The 23,770-nt window shown below is 51.9% G+C and overlaps 7 protein-coding genes across 7 annotated transcripts; 3 read left to right on the top strand and 4 right to left on the bottom strand.

Annotated features, from left to right (window-relative positions):
- Nucleotides 1-403: 403 nt before the first annotated feature.
- ACET3X_008234 (uncharacterized protein) lies at nt 404-1,957 on the top strand (the record flags this gene model as incomplete). The annotated part of the gene is made up of 1 exon (XM_069454385.1): nt 404-1,957. One exon carries the CDS (start codon nt 404-406, stop codon nt 1,955-1,957), a length of 1,554 nt encoding a protein of 517 aa, XP_069303836.1.
- Nucleotides 1,958-2,504: 547 nt separating this feature from the next.
- ACET3X_008233 (uncharacterized protein) lies at nt 2,505-3,258 on the bottom strand (the record flags this gene model as incomplete). Its single annotated transcript, XM_069454383.1, has 3 exons — nt 2,505-2,701; nt 2,752-3,060; nt 3,183-3,258. 3 exons carry the CDS (start codon nt 3,256-3,258, stop codon nt 2,505-2,507), a joined length of 582 nt encoding a protein of 193 aa, XP_069303835.1.
- A 1,089-nt stretch (nt 3,259-4,347) lies between these two features.
- ACET3X_008232 (uncharacterized protein) lies at nt 4,348-6,108 on the top strand (the record flags this gene model as incomplete). The annotated part of the gene is made up of 1 exon (XM_069454382.1): nt 4,348-6,108. The coding sequence occupies one exon, from the start codon at nt 4,348-4,350 to the stop codon at nt 6,106-6,108; it is 1,761 nt and encodes a 586-aa protein (XP_069303834.1).
- A 3,235-nt stretch (nt 6,109-9,343) lies between these two features.
- ACET3X_008231 (uncharacterized protein) lies at nt 9,344-10,307 on the bottom strand (the record flags this gene model as incomplete). The annotated part of the gene is made up of 4 exons (XM_069454381.1): nt 9,344-9,667; nt 9,736-9,966; nt 10,020-10,191; nt 10,243-10,307. 4 exons carry the CDS (start codon nt 10,305-10,307, stop codon nt 9,344-9,346), a joined length of 792 nt encoding a protein of 263 aa, XP_069303833.1.
- Nucleotides 10,308-12,727: 2,420 nt separating this feature from the next.
- On the bottom strand, nt 12,728-13,421 carry ACET3X_008230 (uncharacterized protein; the record flags this gene model as incomplete). The annotated part of the gene is made up of 2 exons (XM_069454380.1): nt 12,728-13,257; nt 13,322-13,421. 2 exons carry the CDS (start codon nt 13,419-13,421, stop codon nt 12,728-12,730), a joined length of 630 nt encoding a protein of 209 aa, XP_069303832.1.
- A 598-nt stretch (nt 13,422-14,019) lies between these two features.
- ACET3X_008229 (uncharacterized protein) lies at nt 14,020-16,655 on the top strand (the record flags this gene model as incomplete). The annotated part of the gene is made up of 4 exons (XM_069454379.1): nt 14,020-14,148; nt 14,201-15,566; nt 15,617-16,508; nt 16,562-16,655. 4 exons carry the CDS (start codon nt 14,020-14,022, stop codon nt 16,653-16,655), a joined length of 2,481 nt encoding a protein of 826 aa, XP_069303831.1.
- A 3,853-nt stretch (nt 16,656-20,508) lies between these two features.
- ACET3X_008228 (uncharacterized protein) lies at nt 20,509-21,385 on the bottom strand (the record flags this gene model as incomplete). The annotated part of the gene is made up of 2 exons (XM_069454378.1): nt 20,509-20,557; nt 20,625-21,385. 2 exons carry the CDS (start codon nt 21,383-21,385, stop codon nt 20,509-20,511), a joined length of 810 nt encoding a protein of 269 aa, XP_069303830.1.
- Between the last annotated feature and the right edge of the window lie 2,385 nt (nt 21,386-23,770).

Below are 23,770 nucleotides of genomic sequence, written 5' to 3'. Positions count from 1 at the left end.
GGCCTGTGGGTGGTGGTGGTTGGAGGAGGATGAGAGGGGAGACAGACTTTGAGATAGTGGTCTGTGCTCCACGGGCTGGGCCCCACTCTTTTGCACGCTGCGCCACGTGCACCGCCACGCGCCCGACTCGCGTTTTGGAGACCCGCCATCTCTTTTCAGCTACGCGCCCACTTCGAGGCGATGTCTCCGTGGCTCATAATGCGCTGGCACACCGTACCTGTAGTCCTAGTCCTCATAGTCGAGGCTCACTGCCGTCGACACCAGTTTCACAAGTAACCTACCCTCCACACAGCGGTGACGCTGTGAAGGTTGCCGCGAGTGATTAACACAAGCATAGTCTGAGCGTTCTATTAGCAGCTCCTTGTTCACTGTAGTCCCATTGATCGCAACTTCACTGCCCAACATGTTCACAGGAACAACACCAGAATCGCTCATCCCTCGCTCGGATTCGCGCAATCCGGCAACCACATGCAAAGGCATCACTAAATCTGGGCGACCCTGTAGACGGCCGATCGATGCAAAAGTGTCTGAAGACGACGGTGTCATCGCTGTGGTATCTGTTGTCAGCGATGACAGCGACGACGACGAAATTGGCGCTGCAGCCTACTTTTGCTGGCAACATAAAGACCAGGCGGAGCAATTGGCCGCACAAGCAACAAGCGGACCAGCAACTCGACTCTACCCGCTGAAAGAGAGGAACAGCATCGACACACTGGTCGAACGACTGGGTGTCCTTGATTTTGGAGAGCCGGATGAAGCTACCACGCGCCCGAAGAAGAAGAGCACACATGGAAGGAGATCGTCTGGATCCCGCCCGCCACGGCGCATTAACCGGCCGGCTACGTGGGATAACGTGGAGGGTCCATTGATGTCTGTGCCGAGTGATGTTATGGCAGAGAGAAAACGCAGGGACCATCGCCCGTCGAAACCACCGCCGCAGAGGAAGAAGCAGAGTTTTTGGGCGTCGTTGTGCTGCGGGTCTGCGGACGATGACTACGCTGAGCCCATACGGCATAAAAGGAAGACAGAAGAAAAGCCAGTCGCGGATGCTGAAGGACAAGAGACGTCTACGCAACAGACATCTCAACCACCGCCTCGAGTACGACAAGATCATCGAAGACAAAGCGCACAAAGCTCAAGACCGCCATCATCGTCGCGACCACCGTCCTCATCCCGGCAACCCAATGAACCACCTGCCCGCAAACCACTGGGGGAGAAGCCTGCCCGACCCGTAAACCGAACGACGAGAGAAGAGTCAGAGACAGCCAAGCTACTCCGGTACATCCCAGACACATTATCACCACAGCTGGCCTCTACTCTACTCGCCCAACTCTCAAAGCCCCTGTCTCCCCACGACGAAGAAGGCTACATCTACATCTTCTGGCTCACACCCGAATCCGCCGGTCCCGCTCCATCCTCCGCGGCATCCACACTGCTAGCACCGCCAACACGTCCCGAGCAAGGCCGACGAACCTCGGATGTCATGCGACAATACTCCGTCAAAGGCGGCCAACGACAGCGATCCAACACCGCCCGGTCGCGGTCCGGAGAGGCAGACTCTCCACCAGAAAAAGACACCATTCTCCTCAAGATCGGACGTGCAAACAATGTGCACCGTCGTATGAACGAGTGGACCCGCCAGTGTGGCTACAGTCTGTCTCTCGTACGGTACTATCCTTATGTCTCTTCTTCCACGCCCTCTCCACAGCCCCCGCCTGCCCAGTCTCGACGCCAGTCGAATGCGAATACGGATAACGTAAGAAAAGTGCCACACGCGCATCGTGTAGAGCGCTTGATCCATCTCGAACTTGCAGACCAGCGGGTCATCAAGCAGTGCGATGCTTGCGGTAAGACGCATAAAGAGTGGTTCGAAGTCGAGGCCACCAAAGAGGGCGTCAAGAAAGTGGACGAGGTTGTTAAGCGGTGGGTTGACTGGGATGAAAAGACCAACGCATAATACTTTGGACATTGACTTTGGCATACCGATCCATGCGAGGTCATATGAGATCGAACATCGAAAGATCTATATATCATATACTGGTTCTAATGACATGTATTACTACTCTACAGTGGCCAGACGTTCACGTCATAATCAACAGTGCGTGGTGCGTGTAGGGTTATCTATGGAAAAATTTCATTGGGGAATTGGGTATCTTGTGTAGCTATAGCAGCAAGCAAATAAGCAAGAGCGACAAAGGCTCGAATTCTTGGCAAACATCCCGATATCCGCGGGCTCAGAATGCAAATCAGGTATTGGGGGTTGCCCGACGTAGCGGACACTGTACAACGGAGCTTTTGGTAGTGGTGGTGGCGGTGAACAGGGGGGAAGCGGGGTCGGTCTTTCAAGTGGTTGTTGCAACGAATCCAGAACTTTTCCGTCTCTTTTGCGTCACATGCAGTGACGACTACTACCCCTAGCGGTGTTGAATCTTCTCTTGCTCATAACATCATGGATTGTATATACAGGCGGGGTTATTACTACATTCAGTGTCACGGCGATGGGCTCAGAATAAGCCGATGCGCGGCCTCCAGTCGTTCTCGTTGACGGACTTTGGGTTGACCACGATCTGGTAAGGAAAGGGGTTGGCATCGGTCGTGGTAATGGGTGGAATGTGGTCCTTTTCTCGGTTTACGATGGCGATGATCTTATGCGCCGCTTTCTCGAGGGACTTGGTCATGGCACGGCGGACTTTGAGTACATCTGTCGTCATGATCAGCAGCTTGCTCTGCAGGGAGGGTAGGAGTGCGTACCAGTCTCGGTCCGTGGTTGGGCAAGGGTAACGTCCAGCGTCCACTGCTCCCAGCAAACGTCCTCGTCTGCCTTGCCAAAGAAGTACGACGTCTTCTTCCGCTTCTTCTCAAAGAACTGTACGACAATCTGCCCCCGTCCTCTTGGCTGGTGCGTGCTGTCTATCGCGCGCACTAGCGCAAACGTCTTCTGTTCGATGAGTGTCTCAAGATCGACATCGTCGATGGCGGGAAGGGTGAGGTCGAGGAGGTCGCGGGTCAAGGGAGAGATGGAGGTAAAGTATCGGTGGAAGAATATCGTGTGCAGTATCGCTGGGCCCAAGGTCAGCGGTGGTCTACGGCGCTATCCGGGCGGGGAGACGTGTAGTGGGGTCGCAAAAGTTGCGCCGATGCTCAAAACAGACATATTCGAGAAGGGAAAAAAGGGGACTCACCCTTCACGACATCCTTGACGCACGCGGCGTCCGCGAAGATCTCGAGGTTGTACTCTGGCCGCCTCCGTGTGTCCATGGCGGCATGTGCTGGCGTGGAAGCCGAAGCGTGTAAAGTCCGGGTAGTGCGCCGGGCGGAGGTTGCGGGCGAGCGTGTCGCGGCGAGGCGCTCAAAGGCCGTGGGCGTCGAGGGTGCAGGAGTCGCGATGACCGTCTCGTGGCGGGGAGTGGGGCTTTGTTGTCGAAGTCGTCGCGGGTGCAGGAAGTATGGAGCTGAAGATTTGGGCGTGTGCGGGGCAGGAGCGGACGAACACGACGACGGAAATTGAGAAGGAGCGGCCGGCATGGGTGAGATCATCAAAGAAGCACAATCCTGGCTGGGCACCATTTTCGCCCAAGCCACGCCTATCAGCGTCTGTTGAATGCATATCCCGTGGAGCCCTACAGCTATTTGTAGCCCCGTCTCAGCCACAGCCTGACATGTCTCACGCTCCGAGACATGTCCTCGACTGTCGCACATGAAGCTGTCATCTGCCTTGCCATGTGAATCAGTCTCGTCACGTCTGACATACCACCGCGGCGTGACTACCACGCCTGTAGGCACCAAGTATCCGCTTACCAACGGGCCGCCAACATCCTGCTCAGCTCCCAGGACCAGGTTCTGGCTGCGCTAGCATAGTTCGCAAGGCTGCTTGACATAATCGTGCATGACCACATCTAGCTCCTCTAAACCATTTCGTGTCTCTGCATGCACGTAGCCTGGGCCAACAGTTTGCAGCTCGTCCACGTCTGCATGCATGCTCGACTTGTGCGCTACCCACAGAGAACGGGTGCGTGGCTTCAGTCAGGCATCACTCGCTGCACGACGCTTGCGAGGCCCACAATCACATGTCAGGGCGAATTTACCAGCAACGAACGGCAGTGGTAGAGTCAACCCTATGCCATCGCCTGTCGCGACAACTATGACTCGGTACTGTGAATGTCAAGACCCACGTACTTTGCAAGGGCACATGCAAGACGAGACACATGGTAGTAATGAATCTGCAATGGAAAACACATTAGGTCCCAGAATAAGAATTAAGGTTGAGCCTCAACCATCACGCCAAGACCCAAGTCGCGCCAGTCGCGTCACCCTGTCCTGCCCAAACACCCACCCAACCAACAAGACATGGTCGGCACAAAGCGCAGACGCGACGAAGACGATGTTGACGAGGGGACACCGCAGAAATCACGCGCACGATTTGCAGAAGACGCTCCCGACGACCTAGAACCGCCCGAAGTGCAGACACCGTCAAGAAAGGGGAGAACACAACACCTGGCCGAGCATGCGACACCACGGTCCATCTTGAAGAAGACTGGCCTGGTAAATGGAATCACTGCGACGCCCAAGTCTACCCGGAAGCTGGTATTCGAAACTCCTACAAAGTCCGCAAAACGAGACTCACCCAATGGCACACCGACCATTGTTCGCAACGCGGATCGCAGCGCGCGAAGAAAAAGCAACCGACGTATACTAGAGCGCACCCTGAATGGCGATGAGAGCGATGAGGATGCGCTGGATGAGGAGGAAGACCTTGCAGAACATATCTTAGGAGATGACGCAGACGACACTGAGCAAGGTGAAGAGGGAGCGGTACAAGACGAGGTACCAGATGAGGTACCTGTGCCGGAGACGCCCTCGAAGCGTGGAAGAGGTCGACCTAAGGGGTCAGGAAAGGTAGGACGACCGCGAAAGCAGCGATCGCCTACACCTCCAACTGAGCTGCCTCCGCACGAGGAGTACTTTTGGCAGAACCGTCCCGGCGGCACCAAAACCTCCAACAATACCCTCTCTGCGCAGAGCCTACTCAACCACGATGAATACTTCCAAGCAATACAAACTTACCAAGACCGCCACCAATCCGAGAGAGAGTTTCTACTTGAACTGCACGGCCGCGCATACGATCAATGGATCTTCGAGCTCGAAGAAGGATTCAACATCTGTCTCTATGGGTACGGCTCGAAGCGCATCATCACCGAGCGATTCACCGCACGCCTTTATCGACATCTTATAAACTCTGCGCCGTACAAAGGGACGAAGAAGACACCGAAGATTGTGGTCGTAAACGGATACACAGCTGGCACAACAGTCAAAGACTTGCTGTTGACCATAGCATCGGCAGTAGTACCGGCAGGACTAAAGTTGCCTAATCAACCTGCGCTCCTACTCGATTTCATTCTCGAGCATCTCACAAGCAACCCGCCGCCGCATCCAGTGCCCGTCATTCTCAACTCCATCGACTCGCCCTACCTTCGGAAGACCCCAGTACCCTCAATGCTTGCCCGTCTGGCTACCCATCCCGCCATCAACCTCCTGTGCACGGCCGATACACCCCACTTCCCTCTCTTGTGGGATGTCGGCATGAAAACACAATACAAGTTCCTTTTCCACGACGCAACGACCTTCGCGCCTTATGACGCAGAGATAGACACGGTCGAGACTGTGAATGAGCTCCTAGGACGCAGCGGTAGACGTGTGGGCGGAAGAGACGGTGTAGGTTTCGTCTTGCGTTCACTACCAGAACAAGCCCGAGAACTGTTCCGCATCCTGGTCATGGAGCAGCTGGCACTTTCACTCATGGAGGGTGGTGGTGATTTGGAACAAGAGCACGAGGTCACTGCTACGCCAAGGTCCAAGAAGGTCGAGAAGACCAAGAACGTTCTGCCAGAGTCTGCGCAAGGCGTCGAGTACCGCGTGCTGTACCACAAAGCTGTCGAGGCATTCGTTTGCACGAGTGAAGTTAGTTTCAGGACGCTGCTCAAGGAGTTTCACGATCATCAGATGATTGAAAGCAGAAAGGATGCTATGGGTACAGAGAGACTGTGGGTGCCTTTTAGGCAAGAAGAGTTGGAGGGTCTTGCAGAAGATCTCGCTGGAGAGGCATTTTGATCGTTTTATACGTCGACTTTAATTGTATACTATGCACTCTTCTTCCTCTTCTTTTCGTATTGTCTTTATGTCTGGCCTCTGCTTCTTACTGCGTATCGCATCACTTTCTCTCTCTCTCTCTTAGACACGTCATTTCTCTTTCTCTTTGCAACGTGCCTGTCTTCTTCACCATCTTCGTCAAGTCTTCCTTCGAACATTTCAACCTACGTGTGAAGTGTATTTCTTCTTCGTTATTGCATCTGTCTGACGCACTTGACATGTGGGAATCAAGGTGCAATAATTTGTTCTTTAGGTTCGGAGTACATCTCAAAGTATTGTCCGTGGTGTCTGTAGACTTTGGGCGGGTGGGTCAGACCAGCAAATTTTGTTTTGGAGTTCTACGTTGCAACTTCCACATTGCGCCTTCCTCTACAACCACGCCCACATGCCCTCACCTCAGCATACATTACAGTGATATTTTGCGTGATTGCAAAATCCTTCATCGAACAACAACAAAAACCGGTCGCTTGGCTCAGTTGGTTAGAGCGTGGTGCTAATAACGCCAAGGTCGCGAGTTCGACCCTCGTAGTGACCATCACCGCTGACTATTTTTTGCAAAAAAATCTTTTTTGCAGATGAAGTTGTTGCGGTAGGCTCCTTTTTACTATGCTGCTCAGCTGAGAACGGGCAATATAACGTAGGCATGCGAAAAAGAAAACTTAGTTAGCGAAGAGAGACGAAAGAAGGAGCTAAAGAGAATGGGCGACATGCAGGAAAATACAGTAGACGTAACGTAGCAATTCCTTCCTCTTCTTTTATCTTTCGCTTTCCGGATGTCACCTGGGCAGACTTACCACGACGGTTCACCCTAACTTACTCCATGCGCATGAAAGCTACCGCAGATTGATTCCACCATTATCACGTCTTCGCCCGGGGCTGTATTTCTCCACGTAGTATACCTATCTTACGTGGCCTCTTTAACCATCAACTCGAGTCTTTCGGTAGGAAGCCTGGAATACTTAATTAGGCAAATATGCAGCATTGGGATCTTAGCCAACATACTACCCGAAGATCAAGTTAAGATGTAAACACTCTTGATCTGTAGCAAATTTATTCATACAGATGCTGCTTCAAGTAAGTTTAGATGTTCTAGCTTTCTAATCGCACGTATTGTTACCCGTGTAACCTTATAACGTCGAGCGGACCTTAGAATGCTGCATTATGACTCCCGTCTTCAGTGTTTGTACATTTTGTCTTCCTTAGGGATATACGAGAGAAGCAGAATAATGATATAGTACACCTCTTTACATCAAGCTTGTTTTCTGTTGTATTCAGTGCGAGTATAGTAAGTGAGAAATGCTATACGATACCAGATGTTGGCAAGATGCATGAGCGAACCTCGTGCTCCACATAGGAAAAACGGTTGCTCTTGTGTTTTGGTAGTGATACATCGTTTGTTGATCTTATGTAGTAGGTGAGATACATACTGTGGAAGTGATGCGTAGCTCGCCTACTCTGCATTTCAAGATAAAATCGTGAAGCAAGGGAAACAGATGACGCATTTGCTGTATACCTAACCTAACATCGTATTCAACACAGTGAGACAATATGGAATACGTGATTACCCGCGCCAGCGCCGAATGATGAATAATTACCCGTCACACTTCCTTCGTACGAATGGCAAATTCATACACATGGACCTGGTCCGCCCAAACTTCGATTCGGTCGTCCAGACTTCATAAATCTGCGGCCTTGCACAACTATGCCTCGTAAGAAACTGTTCGTGAGAGTACTTATAAGGAAACAGTTCTATTCTCTTACCAGCTGAAACTTTGTCCGTCCTGAACAACGACTGATGTTTGGTTTGCATATGTAATCTGCTCATAGAGTGTGCAAGATCATGGTCGCTACCAAGAAAAAGCTCATCGAGAAGAGATACGAAGACCTCTCCGAAGAAGTAATCAAACTAGTGGTGTCTTGAAGCTTAGGTTAGCCAGAGTCAACCGCGGGAGCCGGGCCAATGTTTGTGCGGCGGGAGGCGTCTATCATTGCCGATTTGGAAATATTCCGAAGAGTGGGGAGGGTATCTATATGCAATCAAATCTCCGACGCTTGATCGTTTCAGCCCTTGTACACCGCGCTACCAAGCCAATGTACATTAAACACCATCCGCACCATGGGAAGGTATCATGCCTGGTCGAATGGTAACGTGTGCTAAACAGGAGGAATGTTTCTGCGCTTCGACCCACGTGCCATCTCATATGTCTACCTCCCTAATCTGGCTGTGTGGCCGCTCATAATCACAACCACTACAACAAAGGAGGTGTGAGTTGTAATCAGTGGTGGAGCCAAATCAAAAGAGAGATCGCTATATATCAGTAGGCATACCGTAGTACTCCCAGAGGTGCAAGCTCTCTACAGCCAGCAACTACACCTCTTCCAGATTGTGTCAAATCAAGCAATCACGTCTACCGTCATGCAATTCTCTCTTCTTCTCGTCGCGGCCTATGCTTGCAGCGCATCCGCACGCCTGACTTGGTCCTTGGCAAAAGCGTCCAACCCCACGGCTGACCAAACAGACGCATACACCAGGATCGAAGCCGCGATGACAAAAGCCGTTGCGCGCTATGAAAAGTACTCCGATGCCAACAAAACGATTCGTGTAGCATACGCACCAGGTGTTCCTACTGCCGAAGCAAACTACAACGGCGACCTACGCTTCGGCTCGAACCGCGCTTACATGACCGAAAGGACAGCGATGCACGAAATAAGCCATACGCTGGGGGTTGGCCAGACGGCCGCTTTTGACACAAAGTGTGCAGCGGGTGATTGGAGGACGGCACTACCACTGCTGAGAAGCTTTGATGGACCAGATGCGAAGATTAACTGTGGTGGTGATCATTTCTGGCCATATGGTAAGTCCCAATTGTACGAATTCATGTGAGGCATACATTTACTTTATTCTCCTGTACCTGCAGGGCTCAACTATGATACGGAGTGGAGCGAAACAAATGCGAACCGGCATGTGCAGATCGTCGAGGCTATGTTGACTGATGGAATGTGAGATGATTCTCGATACTAGGTAGATCTTAGGAGTTAGTACTGCTATCATGTCAATGAACCCCTGAGATCGACACAATATCACATTGGAATGCGTGTATACCTCGGATACACATGCGAACAGCGTTGCCATGTAGAAACTTGCTGCGGAAAGTTGTTGATGGAGCATGACAACAAGCTCCGCTTACGTCGTGGTCTACTGCTTCAACTTCCAAACGCTGAGCATGTCTTCGCCGCGACTCTGCTTAAACGAAACCGGCGGCTTCCAATATACGACTCTCTCGAATGAGCCCTCTTGACGGCCGCTCCCAAGAAGAGTGCCGGATTCGTCAAATAGACCGTCAGCACCGTCGGCCAGAAGATTCCAATGTACGCCATTGAGACCCCAAGGCGGCCCCTGATCTTTCAATGGCTTCCACATGGGGAACTCGAGGCATACGAGAACACCTGTTGGCGACAAAAGTCTTTTCATGCGGTCGGCCCAATCTTTTCGCATCTCAGGAAGTAGGGCACACAAGAACTGAACCATGACCATCAGCTCTCATCTTGAGTACGTCGAACGACTGATGCCCGCCGTTCCGAACTTACCGTGTAATCATATATCAGATCGAAGCCATGGAAGCTCGGTCCAAGATGGGCCTCGATATCCGTTTTGAAAAAATCGCCGAGCACGACGTCAGCGCGATGGCCCGCTGAAGGGTCCAGATAGGATTTTACGTTTTCGTTTGCAACATCCACTGCTCCCTGAGAAATTTCGAGACCCCACGTCTCGAAGCCATGCCGTGCGAGGAGCGCCACATCATGCCCTTTCCCGCAGCCCTAGTGTACGATGAGCCTCTTTGGTGGACCATCTTATCGCGAGAGAGACCTACGGGTACAAAGGCCCTCAATCGGCGTTTAGTTTGGTCTTGGAATAGCGTCTCACGGTAAGGATGTTCCTCTAAGAACGTAGTCAACGCAGGCGAAGGCTGACCCCGATCCCATAGATCCTGTTCATTCTTTTCCCATAGTTTGGCCCACCCATCGCTTTGCGCATCCCGTGTCCTGGGCCTGTTAGCTACGGCTACAGATTTCGCGGCACGTTGCGCTCATTACTTGTATTCGCCAAAATGGGAAACCAAACGGGTTCTGTTCTCAACGAAGCGGGCCTCTGACGCCATATTCTAGAATGAATGCAAGGATTTAGGATGTAACGGCAAAGTGTGAGATTGTTGTCGTGAGGCTTGAGATCTGTTGATCAGTGCGCTGCGCTAATTTGGTGCCTGGGAGTCGGACCTGACTGGTGACAGCACATCCTTGACGTCACCCCACCTTTTTATCGACAACACCAAAAATTTGGAATACCTGTCTCCAGAATCATAGAAGCTTGAAATACTTGGAGCTAGCTTGTCGTGGTTAACGCCTTATGGAGCTGTTAGCGAGGCTGTGTCAGTGTTAGTGTTTCTCTAGAGACGGGCGTGGTGGCTGCAAGAACAACAACTCGTCGAAAAATATGTAGCATCAACGGCAAGCACAGGCCGGCTGTGCAGTACCCACAACCGAATTGGGTCTGTAACTAGGGAACACACAGCCTGAAATGGTAAGCTACCGGATATACGCCGTTCTCGTTCACGACTGGTAGCCAATAATGGCGTCGGCATTGCTCTAATCCACACAGCTTTGAGATTGGCTATGCTGTGGGTCAGCCGACATCCGAATGAAACTACCCGACTTCCTGTTTCTTCGCTTCAAACAACCACATCTCAGCCACTCAGAGGCCAAAACGTTGGAGATGCACGTCATTGGGGCGCTGTGTGAAGAGCAAGAATAGCATTTGCGCCTCGCAGTTGGAGCCGAGATACCGTTTAGCCCCACGAGAGCCACTCAGTGCTTGGGTCTGTCTGTTGCGCTCGCGCACTGTTCCCAATGCGTTGGCGCATAAGACTTTCCATTGAACTTTGAAGAAGGTGCCGCTCGTGATTCTACAAGAGTCACAGCAGCCGCACCTTCTTGGTATGAGTCCTGAGCTCCAGTAAACCACATTCTTCTCACCAAGCCGATATCATCTCCTGGGACATACATCAGCATACATGGGTCGCCTTCTTTCCAGTTCAATACCACACAGCACTCGAGCCCTGCACCACTTGCGCTATCGGGTCGTTGTTGTATTGTGTATACTTGCGCTATTCCGGCAAGAACAGCTGTACCTCTCCAGCAGAAAAGCGCTCTTTGAGAAGTACTCCGCGACCAACTTCAACTCCAACTCCCCCAACCAAAGAGGCCTACAAACTCGATCCTGGCGACCTGATGACGAGCAAACAAAGTTTCAAGATGAGTTAGTGGCGAATCGAGCGTCGTGGAAAGTGCTTGGTAAAGGCTGGGAAGGCAAGGTGTTCGCCTATGAAGAGTGGGTTATCAAGACATTCACGCCAGGGCGGAGTCCGTTCCGAAATTGCGCGCCGGATGCGTCTAAATGGCCCACGGAAATACCCGCATCACTACAATTTGGAGGCTCCGCTAACGACGACGGAAACGCGACACACAACGGCTACCTTCCTGTAAAGGCACACTTCATGGCTTCTACGACACCTGGTGAGCCGGCAGAATGGCACCTTGTCACCCCTCTGCTGAGAGGCGGTAATCTTGCCTCGCTCTCCAAGAAACTTTCTCTGGGCGAACAGCCAATGTCTTACGAGCAGGTTGATGCAACCTATCGACCGGCTTTCAACGAGTTACTGAAAAACATGGGCATCCTTCACAATGCAGGCTACTGCCACGACGATATCAAGCCGGGGAACGTGTTCATCCAAGACGAGTCACATTGGGTGATAGGTGATTTGGGCAACGTACGAGAGGTAGAACACCCTTATCATTCGTCGCGCATATGGAAAGACAATGGCCAGCTATATGATTGCCGTGCGAACGATGTGGTACGAGCGTTGCAGTCCTACCTGAAGTTTGTTCAGTCTTCTGCTGCTGACCAGGACGACTTCAACGCAGCCTTGTATGAAGGCCAGACACCCGTGAGCCGACTTTTTTGGTGGACGCTTGCGGACGCGCCGTACATGAATACAGAAAAACTTCGTCAACAGTCTCTTATAGACTACCCTAAAGCAGCGTACGAGATTAAGATGGATGATGGATACCCCAAACGCACTCGGCCCTGGAATTTTCTGGACCTTTTCTCCAAGCGTCTAGCTATGAAGAGTGCGGTTGATGCGGCACTTCTTACAAAGATTGATGAATGGCGCGTAAGGCTGTGGGGTATGGTTTGGCTGTTCGGTGTACCGGAGTCAAAGGGTTGCTGAGCGACTCTTTCGCGTTTTGTGGCGTTTGATACCCTGGATACATGACGTTTTTATCTTTACCTAATGAAACCATCTCCTCCTTATTGCACCACATAAGCAGATCTTGAGTGACCTAACATACGATCTCTACCTGGAAAACGTAACGGCATCTTTCTGTTGCGTTGCGTCTCCCCCTTAACGAAGCGCAACCCTCTTCGTATTAAGAATGTGTGTCCTCCATGCTCGTCTCTATATCACGATCAGTGTCCGTTCTCGTCTTTTGGGAATCGTGTCGCTTACTAGACACAATGGTTTCAGTAGAAGTCCATGTAGTCAAAGAAATCTTCGCCACCCAGTTCACCATTCTGGTAGCTTTGGAAGTTCGCCCTTGTCCTGAGTATGCGATCTTTCTCTTCCTCAACCAGTAGTTCGATCTCGTCTGTACTCAATCCCCCTCTGCTCTTGACATACTGGTAGACCTCGTAAAGCGAACATTTCTTCGCCTTGGTCTTTGTGTTTTCGTTGACCTTGGGCTTCAGACCGGCGTCTATAAGCTCTTGGGCCGTGACCTTCCACCACTTCTTGAGGTACTTCTCCTGCATGTAGAGATCATATTTGCCGTTTTTGAATCGCGATGGGGTTCCAGAAACAGGCACTACCGCACCTCTTGCTCTGCGTTCAGCATTCCACTGATCGACTGCTCTCCGAATAACATGTTGGCGTGACAGATTCCGGCATTGGTCGCGGGCTATCCAACGGACGTACTGTTCGTCGAAGCGGCAAATGTGCGCTAGTATGTGACCTCTATGCTTCCCTGTGCGGATGATGTAACAATGCAGAGGATCTGCGGATGTGCAGGTACGAAGTCAGTTCCTGTGTCGCGTGTGCTTTGTACAATTGCAATGTACCTCTGTGGGCCAGCTCTGCATCTGAAGAGTGCTGATCAATGATCTCGCGCTGGACGTTGAACGACCCTTTGGCCCCCACTTTTCCTTGGCGACGCACCATAGGGCGAGCTGCGATAGCTCTGGGTGTGGCTGTTTTGCGGTGTTCGACCGTGGTACGGCATTACGATTTAATGTGAGTGGATAGATATCGTCAAAGTGCTTTTGTAAGGAGACGATGCAGTGGGTGCGAAAGACGCGAGTGTAAGGCAGAGCGCGTTGAGATGAACGCTCACCAACCAGCTGAGACAATGAAGGACTGCGGAATCGGAACGCATTCCGACAGCGATTTCCCGCGAAGACCTAAGACGGTGCGCATGACGTCTTCTAGCAACAATCGGAGAGCATCGGACAATGTACGCAGTTCCAGCCACAACACCATGTAGCTCACATCGGATGCCTCACGCAGCAACGATGCTGCGCCTTTCTTTTGCTCTTTGGCCGCTGTGATATGCTTTGAGTATGCGGTGTGATTTGCGGTGAGCGAACGAGTGTCGAGAGAAGGAAGCGGGTCAATTGACAGGGGGGAAGCGTGCAGAATGTCGCATGGCTTGGGCGGCTAGCGTGCGGATCATGACATGGCCAACAGCACACTCGATCCCGCAGCTATACACTATTCGCAGCCCTCGACGGTTTTGATGGCGACTTGACAGACACTGGCGATGATCAAGGGCAACAATACTTGCAAAGATGGCAGCACCGACATTTGGGGCAAAGACCGGCCGCGCGACATCCACCTCCAGCTCGCCATCTCCTTCGCGCTTGGCATAGGTGCATTTCTGACCTTTTGCGTTCGTCCTCGCAGCCTCGTTCCGCTATGCGTCTGCTGACTGTTCATGCTAGTTTCTCCGCCCACGATGGAAGGGCCTCTATGCTGCACGCAAGAAGCAGAACGACCTCGCGACCTCGCTGCCCGAGCTGCCGGATAGCCTTTTCGGCTGGATCATACCGCTATGGAACATTACCGACGAACAGGTGCTGGCATCAGCCGGCCTCGATGCCTATGTATACCTTGCCTTCTTCAAGATGGCCATCAAGTTCCTGCTTGTCACGCTGTTCTTCGCCCTGGCCGTCATCAAGCCGGTGCATGACACACATCAAGAGAAGGAGGGAAAGAAAGCCCCGATCCACCCAGACCCCAGCTGGGACCGTTTGGAGACACGGAGCTCGATTTCTACATTCGCGGCTGAATACGAACAATACACCGACTACCTGTGGATGTATCTCGTCTTTGTCTACCTCTTCACCGCCCTCATCCTATACCTGATTGTCTCAGAGACGAGGAGGATCATCGAGATCCGGCAAGAGTACTTGGGAAGCCAGACAACCATCACCGACCGAACCATCCGATTATCGGGTATCCCAGTCGACCTTAGGTCCGAGGACAAGATCAAAAACTTTATCATGGACCTTGGCATCGGCAAGGTGGAGAGTGTGACTCTCTGCAAGAACTGGAAAGAGCTCGATAGCAAAGTCATCGAAAGGCAAGCCATCTTGCGGAAGCTCGAGGAAGCTTGGACTGTCCATCTTGGAAACCGTCAAGTAGAGCGGAGCATGGAGACTCTTCCAGTTGTTCAGCCACGTCCCCCACAGGCTTCAGACAGCAGCGGGAATGACGAGAGTGAGACCAGCCACTTCCTGAGCGACGCAGATCGACATCCTGATTACATCACCCCCTACGCCCAAAAGCGCCCAACAGCCAAGATTTGGTACGGCCGCTTTAAGCTACGGTACAAGAGAGTAGATGCCATTGACTATTACGAGGAGAAGCTCCGCAGGATTGACGACGAGATCCGCACGCTACGCAAGAAAGACTTTGAACCAACTCCATTGGCATTCGTGACCATGGATAGCGTTGGAAGTGCGCAAATGGCCATTCAGGCCGTGCTTGACCCTTCCCCACTACAACTCCTAGCCCACAACAGTCCAGCACCACAGGATGTGGTCTGGTCCAACACTTATTTGTCTCGCCGTCAACGAATGTTTCGATCTTGGTCAATCACGATCGCAATTGGTATCCTGAGTGTCTTCTGGACAGTTCTGTTAGTACCCATCGCTGGTGCTCTCAATACGTGCTCCATCCAGGAGGTTTTCCCCGGCCTGGCCAATGTACTGCATGAAAACGACTTTGTAGAGTCTCTTGTCAACACCCAGCTTCCCACGTTGGCACTTACTCTGATCAACGTCGCTGTGCCCTTCCTGTACGACTGTAAGTGTGCTAGTTCTGAACAGCCAAGTCTAACATACTAACGCTCTCAGGGCTCGCCAACAAGCAAGGCATGATCTCACAAGGCGATGTTGAGTTGTCAGTCATTTCGAAGAACTTTTTCTTCGTCTTCTTCAACTTCTTCATCCTCTTCACGATACTGGGGACTGCTTCCAACTTTCTGACGATGCTTGAGCGCTTCGCCGAGAAGCTCAATAGCGCCACAGAGATTGCATATGCATTGGCAACATCGCTCTCCAATCTACTGGGCTTCTATACCAACTTCATCATCCTTCAAGCATTCGGCCTGTTCCCGTTCCGACTTATGGAGTTCGGCGCCCTTTCTCTGTATCCGGTCCATCTGATTGGTGCCAAGACTCCCCGGGATTATGCTGAACTCGTACAGCCGCCAGTCTTCAGCTATGGGTTCTTCTTGCCACAAACCATCCTCATTTTCATCATCTGCATGGTATACAGTGTGCTGAGAGACTCATGGCAAGTTCTGCTTGTGGGTGTGGCCTATTTCGTGATTGGCCACTTCGTTCACAAGTACCAACTTTTGTATGCCATGGAGCACCGTCAGCACTCAACTGGCAAGGGTTGGACGATGATGTGTGACCGCGTCATTGTTGGTGTCGTACTCTTTCAAATTACTGTCGCTGGTCAATTGGCTCTCAAGAAGGCTTTCAAGCGTGCCGTTATGGTAGCGCCACTGGTCATCTGTACCTTGTGGTTCCTTGTTGTATTTGCGCGCACTTATCGACCACTGATGAAATTCATCGCCCTGAGAAGCTTGCGGAGTCCAGAACAATCGGATCTTGGACGCGACGTTCAGGAAGAAGCTGTTGCGTCTGGTCGGGCTGCACGGAGAACGGCGGGTAGACTTACATTAGACGAGGCCCGAGAACGGGGCCTGCGCTTTGAGAACCCCAGTCTCATTATGCCGTACGTATTTTCTCTCCTATGCTGCGTGGCTTTTACTGACCAAGAACGTCTAGTCTGGATGATGTATGGCTACTTAACAAGCATGGTGGACCTCACAACGGATCACACGGATCTGAATCTAATGGTGCCAACGGTAGCTGGGAGTAGCCCAAGCCGGCTTCCCTCGACGAGATTACGAGTGCGCCTTCTTGTATATTGCCCACAGTCTTGCCTTCTTGTATTGCTTATCGCTCTTTCCTGATTTGTGTTCGTTGATACCCACCATCGCAATGAATTTAGTTATGAGCCTCCAGCACTGACACCTCACCTTCTTTACCCATTCACCACAAACTCCCACACCTTGTGGGGCATCTTATCAATACCACGTTTCGTATTCTTTTCGTTACACAAAGGCAGTGGTAATCTCGACGTGGCTAGTACTCGTCTCGCTTCCTGTCTGACCAGCCTCGGCGGTAACTCACCTCAGACCGGCGGTGCACCTCCATCCCGGGGGTGCTTCAACAACGTCTTCCCAGATATACCTGTCGCGTGGGGTAGCCGGAACCAAGTCTGAGCCAGCGCTTCCTATTCTCAACCTCCAGGTAACTTCGTTCCTCGAGTCTTCGCCCACACGACGACTGTCACTCACTCCGCCCTGTTCTTGCCACAAAGGAATGTCCCACACGCTGGACCACGCGATGAAGACTCCACTATTGGGTGAATCAAGCCGACCACCAACAATTCTACAGCATGTAGCACCCTTGGATACTATAAGCGATGTGCAGCCACCTGCTCCGAGGCGCTCCGAAGTTCTCCGCCATGTCTTTCCTCGACCTTCACGAAGTCGCGATTCTCGTGTCGCCAAACCTGATCGTCCCAACACCGCCCTCGCGTCTCGGCTACAGTCCAGACCGCGTGTCGCCTTTCACAGATACATCACATCCCTCTTCGGCAGTGCCCACGACCGCAACGTAGTCGCAGATCTTCCTGAATCAAGATCGCGGGCATCTAGCTTTGGTTCCAGGCCAGGATCCTCCCTATATGGTTCCGTGCCTAGCCTAGTCGTCATCTCACCTACTGTCTTCATGTTCAGTGGACCAAGTCTCCGGTCTGTAGGGTCTTATAGCGACTCACTGTCCCACCTTCCGAGTCTTGCGGAGACAACTAGCGATACAAACCTGATACGCCGGGCACGAACTGATTCTTTCTCAATGCTCGACAGTTCTAGTATTGTTGAGGATGCCATCTTAGAGCCAGGTGTTGACGAAGGCATTACCCGCACTGTGAACGATGTTCTGCTTGGCGTTCGCACACCAACAGAAAACGATGAAAGCCCTTTACTCATTACGCTCGAGGATGGTCCCTCGGTCTTTATTGACGTGCAAGGGCACGTTGTTCGCAATGCTGTTCATTCTATCAGACACCTCTCCACCTCTCCCGGGCGTACTTTGGCCACACTCCTCTCGCCATACTTGGATACGGCTGCTTGGAGCGCATTACGCCTGACAAATCGTGCCTGGTATCTCGCTCTGAAAGATGCTGCACCACCAATATTTCCGAGCTCGTACCACCTTCCGGTCGAAATACTTCAGCACGTATACGATTACCTTGGGCCAAAGGACTTCAACGCCGTACGTCATACCTGTCAGCACTGGATGCGGGCAAGTCTTGATAAGAAACTGCTCACTACGATGCTAAAACGAGGTGGCTGGCTGAGTGGCACGGAGGACAACAACTGTAGAGCCCGCGGTGTTTCTCCTGATCCCACCGTAGCCACTGTTTCGCAAAGCGAGGAATGGTCACTGAGTCGGCACCTTTCTCGGCAGTGTGCGTTGTCATCTGGGTGGACTGGAAATGGATTGAACACCGGAGTCGCCATGACAGAAAGCTCTGAAATTGACTTTGCTGAGCTAGCCAACGGATATGCAGGCGGTTTGATATTTGCTACAAGCCTCTGCAGCCGATTCTTGTGTGTAGCACGAGAAACTCTAATCTACATCTATGACCTAGATAAGGGCGTTCCTGTTCCTATCACGAGTGTCATCTGTCCAAGAAGGGTCCTAGAGGTAAGCATGGACGTCTCCTCTGGCCGACACGCCATCGCGGCCCTTCTCGAAGGACGCATGGGTCTGGTTTGCGAGCTCCATTATGGTCGCACAACTGGAGGCAACGGTCCTGTTGAAGTTCACGTTGACGTTGATGGACAAGAAAAGGGCACTACATCAGCATCTATTCAGGCCAGTTGTGTCAACGACTATGAGGTTGGCATGAATCTTCAAGGACACAGCATGGCTCGAATGCACCGTCCGTTCGTCCAAGAGAGAGATCCTGCCAGCTTCGACGCGATTGGGGTACGGTCGAACAATGAGCACATCAACCTCCAGAACACCGATGATTGTCGGACGCACGACCAACATCTCATCAACCACGCATGGAACCTCATCCTATCTGGGCCTTCACGAAAGCAATCAAGCCAGGCGGATTTTGTTTCCCACTCATGCGTTCCCAGTGTCCCCATTGAGACTGGGACAACAACGATTTACCGTCACCTGTGCGCCGAAGACGACCCGCCACGCAGTATCTCTATTTGCCCACAACGTCGCTGTGTCGCTTTCGGTTGTTCCGCAGGCATCGAGTTGCATTGGATAGATGCGCTCACGGGCCAAAGCCTGAGTCGTTAGTTTCCGCTCACAGCGCCGAGTTAGTACATACTTCTTGTATTCGCTACGCAACTAACGCCCAGCAGGCGATCACCTGTACTTCCTTTCGCCAAGACAGGGCTTTGAGTCGGCCAAGAAGCTACGTCTCATATCCAGTGCAGCCCACCCAGAAGACCGGCCTGCCATCAGCCGCAAATTCTTTGGTCGCCCCACTATGAGCGCTTTCTGGGGTTCATTTGGGTTTGAGTCTGCGTCGAACCACCCAGGGTCGCCCAACTGCGATCACTATCATGCTGTTCCGTTGAGTGACGGATATCACATTCTGTTCATCGACCCCACCAATGGCGTCCTGACACTAGGCTGTGACGCACCGCTTGGTGGACCCACGAAACTCCTTCGCAAGATCACATTCACCCCACCAGAAAAGGACATGGTGCCAAGATTGTATAGTGCGGCTGCGGACTTGTCTCAGGGTGTTCGCATCGTAGTAACTTACGCCGAAACCCTCATGCTGTATTGCATCCCCCCGGATGTCATTCGATTATCGCAGATGGAGCAAAACGTTACGAGCTGGGATGCTTACAATACTTCTGCGAATCTAACATTGAGACACCAGAGAGATCATTGGCTCAACTAGTGGGAGGAGCCACCATCCTGCGAACCATCGGATCAACGCGAAAGTGAAACCAACAGTTCTATATGGCCGCTTTCTATAAGTGGCACGGAACTTGGAAGGCTGACAGGCGTCTGCGAGCTCGCAATACAAACTCAGCCGGAGATTTTGGTTTGGGCTTTCACGCAGATGTCTAAATGCAAAACGTGGCGTCTACAGAGTTGCATAGAGCCTGCTCACGTTACTCGGAGATATGCTTGCCAAAACGGCATTGTACACAACGTCTCGTCTGTCGATGAGCCTGGAGATGTCAACATGACAGACGTACCCCACGCTTCACCAGTCAAGACTTCAATTGCTATTCACGCCACAGGTGACGAAACCGAAATGCTCAAAGCAGAGAGGTCGTTTCTCATTGGATTCGACGGGAATGGTTCTGGTATCTTGAAGAGGATGCCGAGAGCGCTAGCTGTGGAGAATGATGAATGGGTGGATTACTTGGATGTAAGAGGTTGTTCGGAAGCACGGTACGACGCTGATGGCGATGTGGAGATGTGGTACGGAGATTGAGAACCCGTGCAGAGTGGAGACGAGGACGATGGCGAAGTGTAGTAAGCCTGACTGAGACATGAGCCTAAATCAGATGTCCGACTATTCCTAGCAAGTCCTATAACACAACTGTATCCTACGACACAACAGCCATTCCTCGACGGAGGAATCTTCAAGTCAACCTGAATTCTTTTGTTCCTTACAAGATCACACCTGGTTCCTTCATATCCTCAAGTCCTCTTGCAAACCTACCATTGACAGCAAGTGCACTACATACACGCCTTTCCCCCACAACTTGATAGTGTATGCACGTACCTCAATTTCCCTCCCTCAACCCTAAACTCATGGCTATCTGGCAGCCCATCAGCCCCAACCTGACCTTGAATACCTCCAAAATCCATGATGATGTCCACAGTCCCATAATCTTCGTCAATAACATACTGTCTGTTAACCAGCGGCACACCATTCGGCACACCAACGTCGCACCTATCAGTCGCCTGCCCATTACCCGTGTACGCACCCCCTTCAAGACGAGCGCACGGCGAGCCCCATGGTACCTTGACACTCTTGTTGTTGAACAGGTCAGCGTAAGCGTCTCCTGCTGCTTTGATGACAGCACGGGAGTCGCGCTTCTCAGCAGGGATAGCGTCCCATCTCTCGTGAGTAGCCCAGTAGTATGTTCCCGTGACGTTGAAGAGCCAGTCTCCCTTGGTCGTCCAGATTGTGTCGATTTGCGAGACTTTGGTGGAGTTGTTGAGTCGTAGCTGCGTTGCGATTACATAGGGTGCAGCGGCGTTGATGACGATCAACTCGCTGAAGGCGGCACATTGAGTAGTGTCGTGTTGGGATCGAGCGTGATCAATTTTCATGGGTTTGGAGAGAATGCCCGTCTTGATGTCAACGCTCTTACGGTTCTCGGTATATGCAACGGTACTTGACAGAGAGTTGAAGGTCGTCTGTCCGGCGGTTTGGGCGGCGAGAAATTCGTCAGTCGTAGCTTTGAGGACTTCGCGCGTGCATGCTGCGTAAGTCCTTATTGCCAGAGCGCTGACAAGGGCGATTATGAGGTTAGGCATTTTTGTGAGTGATGGACGTTGACGCCAAACAGTTCCTTCCCAACCCACTCAGAATGGAGAATTCACGCATGTTATCAGTATCGCCAGAGGTTCAATACTATGTCTCTGAAAGATGGGGCCTTCTCTTCAGCCAATAGGACTCATGAAAGATATTAACCTACCCCAAGTTCGGCAGTTGGCGATTCATGCATGAGCATAATATACACTCATTTTCCAAATTATATGGAGAGGGGATGTTATGGAAATGGTATATATCGTACTCTCATGAGGTGGGGGAATTGAAGAATTGAATGGCCCCATCCGTCGTGTGATAGTGTAGCGGCAATTGAAATGCCACAGGCAGAAAAGACCGTACTGAATGTTACCCACTCACGCAATGCATACATCCTCGTATAATCGCCGTTTCTTTGAATGTCTGACAAACCTCGCGACTAGCTTGGTGAAGTTGAGCTAGAGACGATTAAGTTGGTGATCGGCTCGTTCCCGTCCTCTTGGGTGATCCGTTCTGTGACAGCAATCATCACTGACATGCTTCGTCTCTTGATTGCGCCAACGCAACACTGTTTGGCAAGCCCAGCTAGCGAGGGGCTACAACACGAAGGCAATGCAGTGACTTTGTTAACTCAATTCTGCTTGTAGCTCTTGAAAGTATCCACGGTATGCCATAAGTGACATCATAGTCATTGTCACCGGACGCGCTAATACAAGGGGTATGCTACTGCAGAGCATGGTACATCTGATTGCCAAAGCCAAGGGGAAGCTCGAGAAAGTCAGTCGCCATGTCGTGCGGGGATCGGAGTGACATTTGTTTTTTCGTACGTGTCTGCTGACATCTGATTGCTAGTACTGCCGCCGATGTAGGGAGAAAGTCGTCAGATGGTCCGGGAAAGTGGGGATTCGGCTGGTAGGCGAGGGAGAAGCAATTGCAGACCAGAGAGAGAGAGAGAGCGGGCCGTGTGCTGGGAGCCAATACTGAGGGTGAAGCGAGCGTTCTTTCCGTTTGTACAGTTGCGTCATTGGACCCCTATTGGTCGTCCACGTGCCTCGGTGAGCCCGCGACTGCCTGGTTGAAGAAGATTTGGGAAGCTGCATCCTGTGGTAGCGTACCTCTTTCTTTTGACGGCTACTTTCCCCCGACATGTTGTTCTCCAATGCTTCCGGTGCTCCTCTTCCTCGACTACTGCTACTCACGCGTCTATGGGAAACCTGGGCCTACCTGTTGATCTCGATTGACGTAACGGCAACTGAAGTCCTAGCATTACCCCGCGTCAAACCCACCTCACCACAGATGCGATCAGTGCCGCATCGACACGGGCGCGGTGTCTGAGCCCACCAGGGCAGAACACAAAAGGGTGTTGTTGGCTTTTTACTTACATGCTGACCGCAGCATTCACAAGCACTGTCAGATGCGACTATCATCTTAGCTTGGGCATACAACGTTTGGAAGCACTACGACCAGACGAAGAAACACCAGCTGCATGGGCATCGTATTCCTGTCCTCACATGTGGCCATGTGGATAGTGACAGGCCAGAGACCGGGAGCAAAGCAAGTATAGCATAGCAGACAGCAAAGAAGCAAAATGTCCGAAGCTCGCTGCAGAAATGACGCGCTCAGAGTAGGAGAATATCGAGAATGGTGCTCCTGCAACGGTGTCGCCGAAGTTCCTTCTTTGGGCCGTCTAAAGTCCGGCTGCAGCGCCTTGGCGTTGAGGATTTTAAGACTAGGAGTTGTGATAATCGAGCGAAGGAAGCGAAATTGGAAAAGCCGGATGGTTCTGATTGCGACTGATCTCACATGATCAGTCGCAAAGGACCGGACAATGAAAGCTCAGTGTAGCGATTGAAAAGCATTATCATCAGCTGAAAAGTCTTGCAAAGTAAGCGAATGCCAACCAATTTGGTTCGGCTGATCTCCAGGAGCCGAGCGCGGATCGATCGAACGCCTGCCATGTGTTGAGACGCACGTAGGGTGAGGCTAGTTGGCCAACCCCCCAGATCTCCCGTACACGATTACGCGTTCGCAGGCGGGGTGGACAGAACGTTAGGAGTGAAGCAGACGAGAGGTTGGAATCAAGGAGGGGCGGGAGAGCTAACAGAGACGGCGTCATGTCCCGCAGTAATGCTGCAGCGCTGCATTGCACCCGACTTCAGGTTGCAGCCAACAGCGAGCGCCCGGGAGGCTGGCGAGCCGCGTTCAGCCCATGCAAGTGCTGAAGCGCAGCGAATTGTAGAACAAGAAACCCCTCTCGACAAGGCATGTTACAGGTGCCAGAAGCAGCTCGGAGTGCTTTGCCTTGCGAAACGACGACAACGTAGAGGTAATCATGACGCTCTTTGATTTGCGGCCGAGGAAAGTCACAGTCACGAACTGCTGCTCTGCTTCAG

Source organism: Alternaria dauci, chromosome 8 (assembly GCF_042100115.1).
Source record: "Alternaria dauci strain A2016 chromosome 8, whole genome shotgun sequence".
Taxonomy (NCBI): Eukaryota; Fungi; Ascomycota; class Dothideomycetes; order Pleosporales; family Pleosporaceae; genus Alternaria; species Alternaria dauci.
This window is presented reverse-complemented; position numbering and strand designations above follow the sequence as displayed.